At 41.6% G+C, this 14110-nt stretch overlaps 2 protein-coding genes across 2 annotated transcripts in view; one reads left to right on the top strand and one right to left on the bottom strand.

Moving 5' to 3' along the window:
• Positions 1-8937, top strand: part of LOC310987599 (cytosolic 5'-nucleotidase 1A-like) — a 48034-nt gene extending 39097 nt beyond the window's left edge. The window contains exon 6 of the mRNA XM_083973928.1: positions 8678-8937. Within this exon, the coding sequence (XP_083830054.1) occupies positions 8678-8917 (240 nt within the window). The 3' untranslated portion in view covers positions 8918-8937. The remainder of the gene's footprint in view (positions 1-8677) is intronic.
• LOC310987545 (uncharacterized protein) overlaps positions 1-14110 on the bottom strand; it is a gene marked incomplete at both ends in the record, with an annotated part of 181470 nt that overhangs the window by 153159 nt on the left and 14201 nt on the right. The gene's annotated exons all lie outside the window — the stretch shown is intronic.

The raw sequence follows: 14110 nt of genomic DNA, 5'->3' as shown, positions 1-14110 counted from the left end.
AATCTTTTTATAAACACAACTGACTTTTAGACCGTTTTAATTCTGACCTTTGACCTCTGGTCTGGCCCTGATGTCCCCCACACAGAGTGGTTTTAGAGGGAGGGGCTCCCTCCTCTCTGTCCTCACACTGATCCATGCTGCTGAGGTCACATCCACATCAGCTCACACACACTTTGTAGCTTCACCTGCAGAGGAAACACACATCATTCATGTGCACAGCAGCTCACATGTCCATCATGTCTCCAGCTGCTCCTCCACTGATTGGCTCTTCTTCTCTGCTTCATATCAGTGTCAGCTGAATGCAGTCACACAGCAGTGAGGAAGAGGAAGCTGCCATCAGCTGCTGTACTTCTACTATCAGTCCACTAGATGGCGTCATGAAACTGCAGTGAAGTGAAGAGCAGCCCAGCAACATGATCCATGGACGACTGTTTCCATCCACTGACACACACAAGGACTGAGATCCACTGACTGATGTGACACAGTCTGTCCACACAGGGAAGTAAAGTATACTAATATAAAGTAATATAAAGCAATAAACAATTAATGAGTAACAGGAAAGGCACTGGCCTCATCAACTACTCCACCACCACAAGGCCAAAGTCCATCTGCTGATAAGATCACTGATAAGTTACTAGTGATTGTCGTCATTTGAACCTCTGTCATTGCCTCAGCTGTATGTCAGACCAGGACTGAGATCCACTGAGTCCCTGTAGAAAACCACTGGATCAAACAAACTACAGCTGATTATTACACACACAACAACTGGGCCTCAACTTATTTCACCTCACAGCTCCACTATCACAACATTCAGTCATTTCACTCACACTGGGAGTTCAAAGAGAGAGAAAAAACTCTCCAGCTGCCACAAAATACAGACAAATGATGCGTTCAAGTTCCTCTAGGCCACGTCTTCAAATGTCTCGTTTTGTCACAGCAACAATCAAAGAGACAAAAATATTCAGTTTACAGTCAAACCAAACAGAGAAAACAAGGAAACCTTCATAGTGTTTAAGCCTGAAAATGAAGATTTCTGCTTGAAAAATGTAAAACTGTTGCAGCTCTAAAAGATTCTTTACAACAATAACCCAGAGAGTTTGCTGTGTGTAATCACAGACATGAATGGTGGGGACACAGAGACAGTGTCAGTGGTACTGATGATAGGCAGTAACAGTACTGATCAATAGACTGTAGTAGCTGTTGAAGCAGGAGCGTCTGTGGTGTTCACTGTCTTTCTGAACATCATATTAAAAACCCTGTGAGCCGCTCAGTCCACCACACTGAGTCCACATCAGTCCTGTAGTGTAAATCTAATGACAGACCACTCACCACAGACAAAGTCCCAGAAAGTCACAGCTTTACACAAACAAACATTATTCTCTGTGCTTCTGCTCTTACCGACAACATCCACTCAACATGGCGGAGACGGCTGTCGGTCCAGACTTTACATTTACAGCTCTGACTCAGCTACAGTAACATTATCACAACAATGAGAAGTTGAAAAGCAGAGAACTCAGGTAACAACAGGTGTTAACGAGGAAAACATTCAAACTGTTCACCTTACCTTCACACAAGAAAATAAACTGCGACATAAACGTTGGTCAAAAGTGAAACTATGAAAGTTGCCTCACCTGTTTGACGTGACGGCGTGCTCTTACCTGTACTAACCTGCTCTACTGCTCTTTGCTCCATTTCTGTCAGTTGATAAACAAGTGTGTAACTCTGCTCTATGAGCGTGTTGGGGGTTTAAAAAAAAGACACTGATGCAGTGAGAGCGTTAATTCACAGCAAAACGTGCAGGGAAGACCTCTACCTTTACCTAAAAAAATAAGCATGAACACAAGGTTACACATTCCATCCAGCAAATCCAGCTGCAACCTTGAAATTACAGTTGTAAACACAGCGTCATTGAAATTTTAAGCATTTGTCGATTTTTGTCTAGATGTGCATGTTTTCTGAGGGGCCACTGAAACAACTTAACTGGGTAGGTTTAGTAAAAAATAAAATAAAATAAAAAGATCTCTTTGGTGTTTTTCATTGTTACTTTTCCTTTACTTAAATCGGTAACCACTTTGTTAAAGCTTTTATTTTGTTAAGTCTTTGCACTATTACGGACCTTTTATTTTGAAGTTTTCCGGTAGACGTCTCTGTCGGCAGTTTGAGTTTCCCGGGCTTCAGACAAAGCAGGTCAGATCTGGCTCCACAGTATAAAGATCTTCGTCATAATTAAGCTCCTTGCTGTGACAGGAACAAGGTATTGTGTGATTTGAGTTTTAAGTAGTAAAATGTGATTTGGTCGATTTGATATTAACAAAGTGTTTTAATCTAGGTTGATTGGCAATGACGCTAATGTTAGCCTGCTAGCTAAATGTACTGATGTTCCTCATGTCCCAGTGATGTTAACTCTCTAGCTGCTCCTCTTAAATGTCACACAAAAGTGTATTATGTTTCTGGTTAATGTGGAATACAGATTATATTCGACTGTTTGTTGGAACTCTTTTTTTTTTAAAATCTCAATTACAGTATTGGTTAGCGTTTACAGTGTTTAAAAAAAGTTTATTTTAAAATCAGGAGGCTAGCTTCTGGAAACATCAGTGTGCTTCACCAAGGTGTGACTGGAGTTTTCTTCAGTAACAGCTTCTCCTTCATCGATGCTGACGATAACCTCCATGAAGGGTCATGATGACAGAGAGTCATCACAGCTGCTGCTGCTTCATCACATGCTGTCAACGTGGATTCATCACCCAGCACATCTTCCCACGTGTCACAGCTGATCGACAGTGATTCAGGCAGCGTTCACACTCAACACAGAGGTCAGAGACAGTCACATCCACCAACACTGAAACACAACTGTGAGTATTGATCTATTAATATTAAATTTATTAATTTTATGAACTTATCAAGACGGTAGACTACACAGTTGATGGGTTTCTGAAACTGAAATGGTCTGGGCATCATCAGATAATCAATAATAAGTACACACTGTAGGGCGTCAGTGGCTCGGTTGTCCAATAACCAAAGGGTTGGAGGTTTAAATCTTGTGTTTTTGGTATCGGGTAACGATAGAAATGCGCTAAATGTAATCCATTATTATTATCATCATCAAACTATTAAGCATTAGTTAAAGGTTGAATATGGAGAATCTCTATTAAAAGCCACACTTTTTCAAAATACGAGTACACAGATGGGGCATTTAGAGGGGTACAGAATAAAAGTATTGCTTTTTAATTATATTTAGTTTAAATTAATTAATTTGAAATTTGTGACAGGTTCGACAATGACTTCCTGTTTAAATCATACCATCCAATAGCCGCCATTGTGGCTCTCTTCTCCACAAAATGAAAATGGTAAAAACCTTTTGGCATCAGAATAAAAAACTAAAACTTTCAAAATGGTGCATCTTTGGTGTTTGACAGTTTCTTTTATTTGGCTTTTATTTAGATTTTTCAGTCTTGATATCCTCTTCTCTGTCTGTGCCCTGAGCTACTGTCTCTGTCAAATGAGAATGCAAAGGAGACACCATGTCTCAGTGAGAGTACCTGTATGAATAACGGTTAATTAAAAAAAAAAAAAATGAAAGGGGAAAGATTTGGAAACGCCACATTTGAACATGTTTTCTTTTCTTCCTTTCTTTTATAGAACAAATACCAAATTGACCAAATCATTTTGTTTCTAGTCTTTGGTTTAAAATTAAAAATCAGATATCCATTTGAATATGGTTTTAAAATAAATCATGTTAAAAAAATAATAAAACAAAACAAAGAGGGCCCATTTTCTATTGAATTGCATTTCTTGATTGTGACACCAATAACCTCCTCTTCTCTTTTGATTTAAAATAAATCACAGACTGATGTTTTTAAATTATGATAAATGATTGATTATCTGATGAGACTCAGACCTGAAACAGTGAACATTTAACACTCACCTGTTCATATTACATCATTATCAATGTAACGTAGTGCCACCTAACAACCACAAGGGGTCAGGGCACGAACATGAATGAACACTCATATGAAGGTGCTGTGTTCAGGTAGAAGGTCACATGACCAGGCTGAACTGCAGGCTCACGTCACTGTGTTTCAGAGTTCAGTGGTTTCTGGCTCTAGTCTGAGCAACACGACTGGGAACACAGTCAGTCCACTGTTGAATAACCATAATAACTGTAACCTACAAACTACATGAGTATAGTAGTTAGAGGAGAACCTTATGTGTCAAGGTAGGAGCCAGCTAATCATCTTCAATCAAAAACTACATATGACCGCTATTATCATATATCGCCGTGACGACAGGACGTTCGATCTGATGTAAGAGAAGTGAGATTGTCACCGATACACACGGATGCAACAAAGGATGTAAGGAGCCAACAGACCAGCAGAGAGAGGTGAGTTCACTATTCACTACTATTAATGATGCACAGTAGAGTCTGTTGAAGAGCAGCGACCATGTCAGAGATTATAAGAGTTTTTATTATAACTATCAGAGCTGCTCGCCTGTTGCATAAACTGAAAAAGCTGCTGACTTTCGGGGTGACCTCCGTGTTATGTGGCCCACTGAATATATCAGTAGTGTAACTCCCATCATGCCACTGGGCTGAGTGAACGGCATTCTGGATTTGATGCTACGTTTTAATGAATGCTAATATGCTAGTGGATTAAATGGATGAGTAATAAGACTTTTATAGGAACCACATGGGGCTTTGAATCATGGATTTTCATAAATGACAACACTGACAAACAACAAAGATAATGTTCAGTAAAGTAAGACGTGTTAAATCTACAGTCACTGATATTGTGGTTTATTTGTTTTAATCAGGAATCAGTATTTAGTTGAAACTGTTTCCTTTTTTTACTAACACGTGAATATTGTATGTAACGGACTACAACTCGTCAGATGAAATTAGTACGAGAGCCTTACTTTCTGGTCTTTTTATGCTGACACATATTCACATAGCATATCTGCTTGCAGTTCTATATATTTCCTGTAACATTGTGTAGACTTCAGTCTATTTTTCACTGTTCTCCACATTTATCTGCTACAGTCAAGATTGGTGGTAAGTATCATAAACTCTTTCATATTTATTCAGTCATTGTCATTGTATATCGTTAAAATAGAATTAGTGTAAAAGAAAAAAAAAGCCTAATTTCTGTTAAACTCAGCCATATGTAGTCTGTAACAGCCAAACGAGCTGCTCCTGTAACATGTATTTAAAGTGTATGTGGACTAGGGGCGGGGTTTAGCTCACTCTCTCCTCTCTCTCTCTCTCTCTCTCTCTCTCTCTCTCTCTCTCTCTCTCTCTCTCTCTCTCTCTCTCTCTCTCGACTATCCTATCAATAAAAGGCAATAAAAGCCCAAAATATATACTTAAAAAAAAGTGTATGTGGACTGAAGGACACTTGAATTTTACCACGTAGACAGTTTATGACATTAAATAATGTGTAATGTAATGTGTTTGTTGTGGACTGATGAACAGGTGGTTAACTTCAGTCAGGATGAGAAAGTATCACATACAAATACAAAATGCTGACATGTGTCCGAACTGAAGTATCAAAGAATTTCCTGTTTATCACACACACAATATTACAGACATATAGTCAAAGTAACATAAGGAAGGTAAGCTACAGTAACAACAATCAACATGTTCCCAGGTGAACTGAACCATATACTATGACAATCATCTATCACTGACATAAAACACTCAGTGGATAACTTTGAATGAATCAGATGATAATTATTATGATAAACAGTTATTGGTAGTCTAACAGCTATAATAGTGCTGTGATGTCACTTATTGTCCAGCAGGGGGTTTAATACAAGTAGATACATCAGGAGGAAACCACTGGAGTGAAATAACCAAGTCTAACTGATCTCCAAGTTTCAGAGAGATGTGCTCTGGTCACCATGGAGACGATGTGTGTACTCAAAAGGTGAAAAGGTCAAGATGAAGGAGAATGTATGAGCAATGGAAACTCCACATAGACACAGCAAGAGATGAAGTGAAGACATAAAACACAGAGTCAGATCTGAGCTCTCATAGAAGAAGCTCAGAGAGGTAAGGAAGAATTAATCCACTTTTATTTTTGAAATGTGAAACTTCCTGTGACCTTCCAGTGACACAAGAAGACGAGTCGACGTGTGAATCAGTGAGCACAGAAATCATCAGTGTTGCCCACAGTAGAGCGATCACTGACCAATGAGGGACAGGGAGGGCACCACCTTCATCAGCTGCTCCACCACCACCACCGGGTAAAGTCCATCTATGGATCTGCTGCCTCCCTGATGAGTTACAGCCAGTCCACCGACTCCATGACTCCATCTGCAGCAGCCAAACCAACAGTGAAGGAAGTTCATTATGAGACGCTGCTGGAGGAGGAAAGACTCAATAAATCCCAATGAGAGTGACGCTGAGAACACACTTCCTGTGTTGTGTGTGTGTGTGTGTGTGTGTGTGTGTGTGTGTGTGTGTGTGTGTGTGTGTGTGTGTGTGTGTGTGTGTGTGTGTGTGTGTGTGTGTGTGTGTGTGTGTGTGTGTGTGTGTGCATGGTGGCTGCTTCACTGACCCGCAGCACTTCTGTCTCTACACACAGTTGTGAGTGCAGTGTTTGGTCTCTTTTCAGGACAAATTAATTTCTGATTTATTGTGGACAGAAAACGTCACTCAACGACTCCACATTCAGTAGCTAAAACAAATATTTATATTCTGTTCATTATGAGACATTTTCACATTCAGCTGAGACACTAACAACTAATGAAACGTGTCAGTTTAATGTTGGTGTGATGTCAGTGTGACATCACAAGGTGTTTTCCTATTAGTTTGTAGTTTTGTAATTCATGCAAAACTGCTGATGCACAGGGACAGTTTTTCATCAGCAGTCTCTGCATTTCCCTCTAAAACAACTCTGTCTGGTAACGTTGTGTTATTATCTCATAGCGTGGTGAATGTGCAGGTCACAACTTGTCCACCAGAGCGTTTTGGAGTTGTTGGATTGTGGATTTGATGAGTTTGATGACGGAAACCAAGAAATCCCATGAGCCTCCGTAGCGTAGCTCTGAGCAGCTCACGGCTCTGCTCCGCCATTCTAAAAATAGTTTGCACCAACAATTAAAGGTAACAAACCTACTGCTATGACTATAGGGGTTATGGCAATGGGCCAATTTGCCAAGATGTTGAACTATCCCTTTAAAAAACTACCCATCCGATTATTCGATTATCAAAAAAGTTGATGATTAATTTAATAATCAACTATTGTTCGATTAGTTGATTCATTGTTGCAGCTCTAATCATGTATTGATGGTGTATTGGTGAGTGTGGTGTCAGAAGGTGAATCCTCCTTGTCCTCGGTCCAGGCGTCCTCTCGGCGCTGTTGGACCAGCAGACGGCTTCCTGTTCGTCTGAGCAGCTCAGAGTTTTATTCTGTGGCGACGCCGTCGTCCAGCCCGACGTCAGCCCGGCGTCGGCGTGTCAACGGGCCGCTCAGGTAGCTACTCGCCGCCGCCGCCACCAGCTGCCTCTTTCATCAGCTCTTGTTAACCTTTCCCATATTCCATGTTATAAACTGTTTGTATACAGTATAAACTTGTCTGTATACGACATCTACTGCCTGTCCTGGGGGAGGGATCCCTCCTCTGTTGCTCACTCTGAGGTTTCTCCAGTTTTTCCCTTTTAAAGGACAATTCCAGGTGAATTCAACTCGGGGGTGTATGTTCCTATCATAGGTAGTTGTGTCTGTCCCCGCATCGCCACGGCAGCAATGAATGGGAGCGGATGTAAGTTCTGCTGCTTAGGCTGTTTACATCCCTCAAAGCCGCAAGTTTTTTTCCACAGACAGCGTCAGATGGCGACTCAAACATGCACCGAGAAGTTTATTTACTTCAAGCAAGCCGACATGTTTGTAAAACTAGATCTAATTCAAAGTCTCCTGGAGTCTCGCGCGAGACCCAAGTTGATGCGCTCGGTGTGTTCAGGTGCAGTGGGAAAGCTCCCGTTTGTGTCATAAACACAGGAATATCAACTCTTGACTTGCTTCAAGTAAAAAAAACTTATCGGCGCATGTTTGAGTATCCACCTGACGCTGTCCGTGGAAAAAAATGTACACTTGAAGCAAGTCAAGAGTTGATATTCCTGTGTTTATCACACAAACAATAGCTCCAACTGCACCTGAACACACCGAGCGCATTAACTTGGGTCTCGCACGAGATCTAGTTTTACAAACATGTCGGCTTGCTTGAAGTAAATAAACTTCTCGGTGCATGTTTGAGTCGCCATCTGACGCTGTCTGTGGAAAGAAATTGCAGCTTTGAGGGATGTAAACAGCCTAAACAGCGGAACTTGCATCCGCTCCCATTCATTGCTGCCGTGGCGATGCGGGGACAGACACAACCACCACAAAACAGGAGCAACTAAACTGCAAATCTTCAGATTCATTCTTTTAGACCTAAAATGATAGGAAAATACACCCCTGAGTTGAATTCGCCTGGAATTGTCCTTTAAAAGGGTTTTCCATGGAGTTTTTCCTCAGTGGATGTGAGGGTCAAAGGGCAGAGGATGTTGTTATGATGGGATGTGAAGCCCTTTGAGACAAACTGTTTGTAAAAACGGGCGATACAAATAAAACGGCCTTGTCTGGTCGTCCTCTGCTCTGACCTGGAGGTTGCGTTCACTGTCTCTCTCCTTTTGCAGAGTTTGTCGGCTCGGCTCGTTGAGATGCGGCGGAGGTTCGGCATGGTCGACAGCCCGCTCAGCTTCGTCATGGTGACGGCGCGCGGCGGCAGAGAGAGCTGCTGCGCCGCGCTGAGGACGCTGCGGTCTCGGGGCGTCGGGCCGGACGAGGCGTACTGTCTGGCCGGGGCCCCGAGGGGCCCCATGCTGTCGCTGGTCAGACCTCATTTCCTGCTCAGCGACGGCAGCCTGGAGGAGTGATGACATCACAACGTCGCATGACCTCACAAAGAAATGTTCACTGTGTCTTTAAGAGAAAGTTCAGATCGTCAGTCTGACTGAAGGTCAAAGGTTCAACCTCAGAGTTTCTGTTTATTGTTCATGATGAGGTCACTGATCGATGACCTCACGTCTGAACTCAATGCTGTTTGACTCTGATTCACTTTCACTGTTCGGCTATTGATTGGTGATTGGGCTATTGATGAGTTCAGGTCTGATCAGGTTATGATCCGTGTTTGGTTAAAGAGAGAATTAACTCTGCACTCAGAAGATTTTAGGTTAAAGTTAAATCAAATAATTGATTATTATTATCGAGGTTTTAGTGTGAAGGTCGTCACACACAGATGGTTAAACCCAAACTGTTACATTTGTTTCTGTCATTTGTTGCAGAGAGATTAGAGATTATGTATTTTATACATGAATAAAATATTAAAAACAGCTTTTGTGTCTGTTGGTGTGGTGTCTCGTTTTGACCAGCGGGGGGCATCATAGGCGTAACTTTGGGTTAAACATTGAGGGGTTAAGATCTCTGCCCACATGAGGATTTTTTTACATGTCACTTTGTATCAATGACAAGAGGTGGTGTGATATGTTCATACAGCCTATGTGGGAATGCCAAAATAAAGAGGTAGATTAACCTTTTACTTTTATCAATGTAAAGACCAAATGTGCCTGAAATCAGTTTTCAGATCAGATAAATCCTACCAGCACATTTATTTTGTGGCGTCCTCCTCTAGTTTTACCTCCTACCAGCAAACTAGCCACACATCGTCAGATTATTAAAGATAGAGGAGGAAAAGACGACATGCAGAGCTAACTTGGAGCTAACGTCCTGAGAGATGGGACTGTTTTTTTCACAGTGGGGCTTTTTGATTAGATAATATTTCTGGTTGAATAAAAACTACATGAAATTGATTGCGTATTCCTCTTTCATATTGTCTTTATTGGTAACCGTTTTATAAAAGCAATATATCAATATATATTGCTTAATTATTTCACATCAGATTATTTACAGGACAGAGATGAATACAGTTTAATAATGAACTCAGTGGCATGTTAACAGAAAAATCATTATCTGGTAGGATTAGTAGCTCATCAGCAGGAAATGCAGTAATGATTCAGTAAAACCACAAAGAAAAATAAATTGCATGTAATTCATTATATTCAGCGTCTATACAACATTATGTTTGTTTCCAGTTGTGTTTATTGTTCTGTCTGTTTACCTGTGACCAGCTCACAAACAGCCTGTAAAGTTGAACATGAATCATCCATCTTTAAAGGAAGAGGAAGAAGTTTACAAGAATCATTGAGAAAATATTTTTAAAAAACCAACTGATTTAATCCATGAATGTGAAAACGTGAGTGAGAGACAGAGACAGACATGTAGAGACTGAACTGTCTGTTCAACAGTGAGAAGGTTTCTGTGACAGGAGGAGACTCTGATTCACTCAACACAGAGACACTGAGGAACCAGAACTGGACTTGAAGAGTGTAAACCCAGGATACAGAGGTTGAGTGAAGGTGGTGTTGAAGGTGTAGAGGTGGATCAGTGAGTCAGAGGAGACTCTGTAGAAGGACAGAGAGCCAGCAGGACAGTCCACATACACTGCTACTCTGTTAGAGGCAGAGGAGGAGGAGGAGGAGGAGGAGGTGATGTCTGTCCGTCTGTTATTGTGCCAGACGTAGTAACGACCAACAGAGCACTCCAGACTCCAGGACTGATCGTTCCCTCCAAACCAACTGTCTAAACTTTTTCCTTTCCTGCTGATTCCTCTGTAACTCACTGATATATAAACCCATCCTCTCCACTCGACCTCCCAGTAGCAGCGACCAGTCAGACCAGTTGAACACAGCAGCTGACAACACCAGTCAAATCTGTCTGGATGATCAGGATATGACTGATGCTCCTTCACCCATGTCGCCTTCCTGTTGTTGTCAGACAGTTTGATGTTTGTGTTCACTGTGTTTGTGTCGATTGTGAGTCGACAGGAATCTGATGGAGAGAACAAGACACAGCTGCAGTTATTGATCATGTGATCAGTTATTGACAGTTTGATGAAGACTCATGACGTCAGTGATGTGACAGTGTGAAGATGGTTGAATGTGCTGCTCAAAGTTTAGTTAGTTTAGTTTAGTTTAGTTTATTTATTTATTTCATTCATTTATCGAGCATAAAAACAAAAAATAAAATAAACAATGACAATACTGTAACTCTTGAATGAAAGGGGGCAGAAAGAAGCGAACTTATATTGTCTACCCCTTGTTACAAAGAATTAATTCACAAATTAGATAGTACCCACATCCAAGCAAAGAAGAAATGGAAGAAGAAGAAGAAAAACATCAACAAACAACGTTTACAACAAAAGTGACATAAAATAAATTGAGCGGCTGCAGCCCAGCTACTCATCATCTTAATACATTTCTATTAAGTATTGACATGCTACATGCAGTATAGACACATATATACATTTACTATCACATGCGCACATATACACATAAATACATAAACACCAATATCTGTATAGAAATCCATACAAACAAAAATTTTCACACATACATGTACACACGCAGACACTTAAGCACATGTGTGTGTATACACCTTTACGTGTGGTTTTATTACATTTACACCAGGTCATATTTCTGAATCATGTTATTTTTAACAGTTTTTTTTAAATAAGTAAGTAAAAACACACTTACATCTCCATGGACCTGGTGTCAACCATCTGACTCCAGCAGGCTGCACCCTGAAAGGAGGAGGGGGGTCAGAGCAGCACGTTCTCTGTCAGCATGCACACATGGACATTACATGGCTCTCACACACACACTGTTTTATCACTGTGTTCACATGGAGGCTGGTATTGTCTTGTTCTGTACTGGGTAACAGAACTTGAGGCAACACACGACGTGCTGCTAACTGTACTTTTATTCACCACTTCGGGAACACACAGCAGTCTGCATCACTGTCTGCAGTAGAACTAGGAAGTAAACACACACACATGCCACCTGTGCCAATCACATTCATGTATACTTCAGGGACCGGTCGGAAATCATATTCTCTGAGAATATTACATCCCCCTTCTTTTAAGAAAATATGAAACACAACATTCAAGATAGCTTTTCTGTGCAATAAAACCTTGCTGAAACATGCTGAAATCAAGTTAGCACATTTATGACTTTCATAACGTAAGGATTCAATAAACAGATCTCAATTATCACTTAGCTTGCTCAAATGTCATACTGGATAACATATCTTAAGTAGAACACAATAACACTGTCATTGACTTATATGTATCTGAACATCATTGAGCATATTTCTATAAGTCCATAACAACTCTGGGTTTAACCTCGCGTCCAGACCTTGTCTGATACCGCACAGCCTGTGGGGCTGCCTCTGTTGTCATCTTTGAGGTATGTGTGTCAGTGTGCAGTGTATGTTGTGTGTCATGTTTTGTGTTTTCTTCAGTCTGAGTGTTCAGTGTCTCTGTTGTGTCCAGGAGGTGTCGTCTGTTTCGCCTGTATTCTTGTCCTCCTTCTGATGCGCGTATGTGGTATGATCTTTCAGTATCAGCTGAGCGAATGACAACTGCTGGTTTCCAGTAGCCTTTCTCCTGAAAGCGGATGTATTGTCCTTCATGCAGAGGTGACATCTGCTTAGCTCATCTGTCGTAGTATTTTTTCTGCTGTTGTTGTCTGTGGGTTCTCCTGATGTGAACATCTTTGTGTCTGATGATCTTGGGTTGCAGCTGCTGATGGGTGTTAGGCAGGATTGATCGTGTGCGACGACTCATGAGCAGCTGAACTGGTGATTTGAAGTTGTCCACTGGGGTATTGCGATACTCAAGCAGACTCAGGTAGGGGTCTTTCTGATCAGCTTTGGCCTTTTCCATAAGGGACTTTGCAATGTGAACAGACTTCTCGGCTAAGCCGTTACTTTGAGGATAGTGCGGGCTAGAGGTAATGTGTGTGAACCCCCATGTGTTTGCAAAACCCTCAAACTCTCTACATCTGTACTGTGGACCATTGTCCGATATAACAGTCTCTGGTATCCCGTGTCTTGCAAAAGAAGCTTTCAGTTTATGTATCACAGCAGCGGCTGTGGTGCTGTGTAATCTGTCAAGCTCGAAGTATCTGCTGTAATAGTCTACTGTGACTAAATAGTCCTCATTGTTCCAGGTGAACAGGTCAGTAGCAACTGTTTGCCACGGCCTGTCTGGGATCTTGTGACTTATCATTGGCTCTTTAGTGTTTGATGGTTTATGTTCATTACAGATGTGGCATTTCCCAACTAACTCCTCAATCTGCTTGTTCATCCCAGGCCAGAAGATGATGTCACGCGCACGCTGTTTGCACTTCTCCATACCCATGTGACCTGCATGGATACGGGATAACATCTCTGTGCGCAGTGAGGTGGGTATGATGATCTTTTCCCCCTTGAACAGGATGTTGTTCATTTGCGAGAGCTCGTCCCGGTGGTTCCAATATTCTGCTATGCTCTGAGGGCATAGTTTCCTCTCCTCAGGCCATCCTGACTTAATTGTCTTTCTCAGCACGATGAGTTGAGCATCTTTTCCAGTCTCTGTCTTGATGTCTTCAAGTCTAGTGTCACTGACAGGTAGGTTGCTGTAAACAGTGTGCACCTGCATGTCCATACCTTCACTGAGGCTGGTGTCCTGGTCAGGCAGTGACTTTCTGGAGAGAGTGTCTGCGACAGGAATGTCCTTGCCTGGTCTGTGAGTGATGGTAAAGTTATACCTCTGTAGCTGAAGCATCATTCTTTGTAACCTTGGAGGCGCTGCTGCAAGTGGTTTTCTCAAGATGGATTCAAGTGGCTTATGGTCACTTTCCACGGTGATGTGGCGACCATAGATGTACTGGTGGAAGCGCTTGCATCCAAACAAAATAGCATATAGCTCCTTCTCAATTTGTGCATAATTGACTTCACAATCAGTCAGTGATTTAGATGCATAGCCTATGGGCTTTCCTTCTTGTAACAGTACTGCACCTAATCCATATTTTGATGCGTCAACTTGGAGTCTGAGTTCTTTGCTCGGGTCAAAGTATCTTAATACTGGACCTGGTTCCTGAGTGAGCAGCTCTTTAATTTTCTTGAATGCTTCCTCCTGTTGTGCATCCCATCTGAATTCACTCGAATCTTTTAACAGGTGACGCATGGGT

This window comes from Trachurus trachurus (assembly GCF_905171665.1).
Source record: "Trachurus trachurus genome assembly, chromosome: 6".
Taxonomy (NCBI): Eukaryota; Metazoa; Chordata; class Actinopteri; order Carangiformes; family Carangidae; genus Trachurus; species Trachurus trachurus.
Note: the sequence above shows the minus strand (reverse complement) of the source record. Positions and strands in the feature narration are given on the sequence as shown.